Here is a 4,860-nt window from a genome sequence, read left to right on the forward strand (position 1 = left end):
AACGTGAGTTGGATTGTTGGAATCGTGATATCAATTGTTTTTTTTTTTAAGAGAAGCCGGGGTTAGGGGGGCATTCAAGGAAAACTGAGGGGCATGCTGATCAGAGATTCATGAGCCACCCGCGGATCGAACCAGAACTCAATGGATTGACCATTCCCCACCCTCCACTATGCTCCCTTCCCAACAACCTCCACACCGATCCAGCTTTAAGCTCTTCCAGCCATAGGAGTCGTTTTTGGTGTTCAGGTTGACCCAGATTGAGTTTGCAGTAGTAAGGTGTCTGTTGGACACTACTGGAAATGGTCCTCTGCGGCAAAGGAACCCACAGGAATGACCAAACCACAAAGGCATGGGACTAAGCCAGATATCTGCAGGAGGGCATTCATGAGGGTATGTGGAAGCCGTCGCTAAAAAAAGGCGACGGCCACGGCGGAGAGAAAGGCGAGCTCAACCCCAAGGATGAGCGGCATGAACAGAGACAAGCAGCCACTTGGGGGTCCTGGGTGAGTGAGTGTGCTAAGGAGGGCCATCCCGGCCGCGTCGGACAACAGCAATTTCAAACACGGTCGATTGATCTCAGTTTAGAGATTGTATTTGCATTGATGACATACTGGTCCTTGAGGCGAGGAGGTTAGACATGATCAACAAGATGGACATCCTCCCAGTGATGATCTCCATAAGTGTTAGAGAGGCCACTTGAGAATGTGAAAGGAGAGACAAGGCACGGCTCCAGGGGTTGGCCAAGGGAGTTCATACCCTAAGTAAGATCAGGAAGAGGCAAGAGAGGATGGGCCTTAATGGGTTCCAGTGGTAGCGATAGGTTATCAGTGCTGAGGGTGAAGATGAGAGAGTGGGTGGTGTCATTGCTCCAGTAGACAAGAAGCACCTTATAAACGCAGCCCTTGCACCCCTCTTATGCAGGGAGGGGTCTAAAACTAGTTGGCAGATTTAGACAGTTGTAGCAGAAGGGATCTATGAACAGCACAATTGCCAGATTAACTACATGGAAAGATGCAAAGTTCTCATTGTATGGGTAATGGTGGAAAAGGAGCAAGCCGTTGCAGGAGAACTCTATCCCGGGGCAGAGAGACAGATATCTCCTTCATGCCCACTGGTGAGTCCTTTATCCTGAAACAGTAAACCGTGAAGGCGATGTCCCCTTGCCCACCGGAGAGTACACCCAGCTGCAACCATGCGGCAAAGGACGCCCTGTGTCAGTTTGGAAACTTGGTGATATTCACAAGTGACCCCCTCCGGATGAGGGAAAACCTTGTGAGACGGCATTGGGCTTTTTTAAAAAGTTAGAGCTAAATCCACTAAATATTGTTCTTCCATTTTCTTCAGAGAGGAAACCCAACCCTTCTCGGGCAAGAAATCCTCTGAATTTGGAAACCACCTGAACGTATCTATTCAAAATTTCTGCTCCGTCCTAACTCTTCTGTGAAAAATGGGTTGGACACAAGCCGGATCATAGACCTGAATCTGGATTTGAACATTACAAAATGAATCCGAATCCAGACTCAAGGTTGAATGAGATTAGATATGGCAGAGTCCACATCTGAATGGGTCATAATCAAGCTAGATTCAACAAAAGGAAAAGATAAAAAATAAGGTATTCAAATGTAAAAATTTACAAAGGAATTGGATTGGTTATGGATCCTAATGTAGATTCGACATTCAATGTTGGACCAACTCCGAATTTGAATAAGAGCGTTGCTTAGTTCTAAACTTCTAATACCATCGATGCTAGTGCCCAGCTTAGTTACTTATATCACTTACCAAAAATTGAAAAAGAAAAAAATGGAGATCAGGAATATAATAGAATATAGAGAGCTTATATCCAATGTTGGTTTAACCTTGGAGTTTGAATCCAGCCCAGCATAAATTGTACCATGTTCATAAGCAAATGTGAAAAGCTGAAAACACTGAGTAAATACGTGCTTGTGATTTTTTTTTTTTAAGTCTCAGCTCGAAGTGTTGAGGCAGCAAAAATCACTTCACATAACATGTACCAAAAGAAGGATCAGAACGTCAGGAAAGAACTAACAAATTGCGCAAAAGAGGAAGGTTAGAGATATAAGCTTTGGCCTTAACCTTTACAAGTAACCTTTATAAATGGACAAATAGTTCGCAAATGTGTTCCTTCACAGTTTTGTCAAAAAAACTGCATCCACTTAAAAACTTGAAATGGGGATACAGGATCTTGGTTTGCCAAAAGCATAGAGGCTTGGAATGGTCCACAAGAAAAAAAAAACATACTAATACAGGCACCTGCAGAGACGAGCTTTCTATACAACAAATGCTTGCAGGAAACACTGCAGTAATCACTGCCCACCAATCAGATCATGAAAAACAGAACCATACAAACCATACAAAATAAGTAGAAGTTACCATACGAATTCATGAGAAACAAAAACAATGTGAAATTCCAAGAAGCATTAATAATGTCAAACATTAGAGGAGGAAAGGGATTTCCAGGACAAGATACACCCCATCCTCTCAAATGCCAGACTCTACAAACCACAACAAAAAGTATATTGAAATTCAAAATCCTGCTTGTAAGTTTACATCGGCTAAGTTCAATCAAAAGCTTTTCAAAACCTTCCAATCTGCTTAAAAGATTCCGATAGTAGAAGATCCTAACGATCAGCCTACATAAACAAGTTAGGCCTTGAAGCCTTGAATGTGGTCTTCAACTTTCTGGTAGGCGGCCTAACCTTCTTAGATACCAAGGGGAACTTGATCTTAGAATCATGAAACTGTTTGGTGCTTTCCCTCTTGCAAAGTTTGGCTGGTACAGTTGCAGTTTTGATTATCTGAATGCAGGGGAACCTCACACGATGACGAGAAGCCATCTCATCGTACATTTGTTCCACAGCTCCATTAAGTGTAGTATCTCGGTATTCCTTATACATGTTGTGGTAACCAGTCCTGCTTTGATACCTCAACCAAATCCCATAGTTCTTAATCTTGGTTGGCTTCTTCTCAAAAATCTGCAGGGTGACACACCAATCAACTATAAACATTGGAGACTACAAACATTTAAATTGCCACTCTCAATTACTACCATACAATCACAAATTAGGGAAAAAAAAACACGAAGGAGAGAAAGAACAAAATATAAACAGGAAGCCCAGCAAGTTAGCTGAGATAGCTGCCGCTGAGTGGCAATTGAGATGCTTCGGATAGGAAGTTCCAAGATAAACTAGAATCACGAGCAAAACTATTACAATTAGGTGAAACATAAAATTCAAACTATTAAGCAGAACCTACATTCACTTCACCATTACACTACAAAAGCAACTCGACCAAATAAATCAAAATCAAACTAAATCTAAGCAGTATGAAGAATTCACATCACAGTAATTGTAGTACCATAAAATTTGTCCATAATTTCATATCGTTTCAAATAAAGAGCATCATTTCACAATGTTGGATCGAGTAGAACTACATTTCCAAGCTGCTACTAACATTACATCCTGAGTTTGATCTACCAAGTACCAACCATACACATATAAAAAACCAAAAAAAAAGGAGGAAGTTTAAGGCACCTCATTGATCGCAAGGATTTGCCCATTGCTCTTCTTGACTTTCTTAAGCTTCCTCAAGAAGTACCTGTCAAAAATCACCGAAATCAAAATAAAACCCGAAACGCAACTCACCGAAAGAAAACGACCCCCCCCCCCAAAAAAAAAAAAAAACAGCACAGAACCGCGAGACAGAGATCCAAAGCGTTACCAGAACTTCGATTTCGCCCGGACGTCGTTGGTGGCCCAGAGCTTCATGCGGTAAATCTTCGGGTGCTCGTCGGTCGCCGTCGGGAGAGCCCGGCCGACGACCTGGTACTGATGAAACTGCAAATTCCCCGAGAAAAACCAAAACGTAAGGGAAAAATCGGAAAAAATCCCAGAAAATTCACGGAAAGATAAGCAGGAAAAGATAAGGAAGATGAGAGAAAAGAAATAATGAAGAAGAAGGGTTTAGAAGGCGAACCCTGAACGAAACCATTTCTGCAACTGCAAACCCTTCGCCGAGAGACAGGGTTTTTCCCCTTCCCTTTGCCCCCTAACAATATTATTAGGGCGTCAAAACGAGGGTGGGGATTGTTGGTTAGGAAAATAAGCCTGCATTCTCCTTAATTTACGGAAAAGCCACTACATTTTATGGCGCAAACGGATCGGATTTGGGACGGATCATACCACTTCTGAATCCGATTCCGAATTCCAAATATCAACAGTAGATGTGAATCCGAATCCAGATCCGATGAGTAAGGTTGGATCCAGTTCTAAAATATAAGTAGCAATAGTGGATCCAGTAAAAAAAAGTGAAAAAGCAAGCTGTTTACATGTAAAAAATGGAGATGGATCTGAATCATATTTTGATTTAAATCCGATACCAATCCTAAAACAATCTGATTTGAAAGTTTTCGAATGTATATTCAGATCTTACTTCAAGGAATCGAAAATAACATGTCAGACTCGGGTCGGATGTCTCACCATATCTGATCCATTTGCACTCTTGCTGCATTTTGAAGTCGGTCTGATGAGTGGTGCCAGAGTCAAACCCGGGGAGGTTCCTTCCCTGTGATGCCTTGCCAAGCAGACAGGTTCTCACCGATGCTTATGTGTGTGCACGTGCATGAGAGAGAGAGAGAGGTCAGTTTTGACTGGGCTAGCTCCAAGCCCGGTTGATTCAGTATTCCAAGGGCTGTCAATCGGCTAGACTTGGTCTAGACTCGAGCTGGACAACGGGCCAGATGGCCTGTGGGTTTCTCACGGCTCAGCCAGAACGGTGTTGGGCATGGACCTAGTTTTCAGAAGGCCCAACCTGAATCAGGTTTAAACCCGACAAGACAAAATC

General features: G+C 42.7%; 1 protein-coding gene across 1 annotated transcript; it reads right to left on the reverse strand.

The window, feature by feature from the left end:
- Positions 1-2,373: 2,373 nt before the first annotated feature.
- LOC149827062 (large ribosomal subunit protein eL20) lies at positions 2,374-4,063 on the reverse strand. The gene is made up of 4 exons (XM_090020216.1): positions 3,994-4,063; positions 3,739-3,854; positions 3,552-3,615; positions 2,374-2,993 (listed from the first exon to the last, which is right to left on the reverse strand). The coding sequence occupies exons 1-4, from the start codon at positions 4,006-4,008 to the stop codon at positions 2,652-2,654; spliced, it is 537 nt and encodes a 178-aa protein (XP_089876342.1). The 5' UTR covers positions 4,009-4,063; the 3' UTR covers positions 2,374-2,651.
- Between the last annotated feature and the right edge of the window lie 797 nt (positions 4,064-4,860).

Source organism: Nuphar pumila, chromosome 10, assembly GCF_984573655.1.
Source record: "Nuphar pumila chromosome 10, dmNupPumi1.hap1.1, whole genome shotgun sequence".
NCBI lineage: Eukaryota > Viridiplantae > Streptophyta > Magnoliopsida > Nymphaeales > Nymphaeaceae > Nuphar > Nuphar pumila.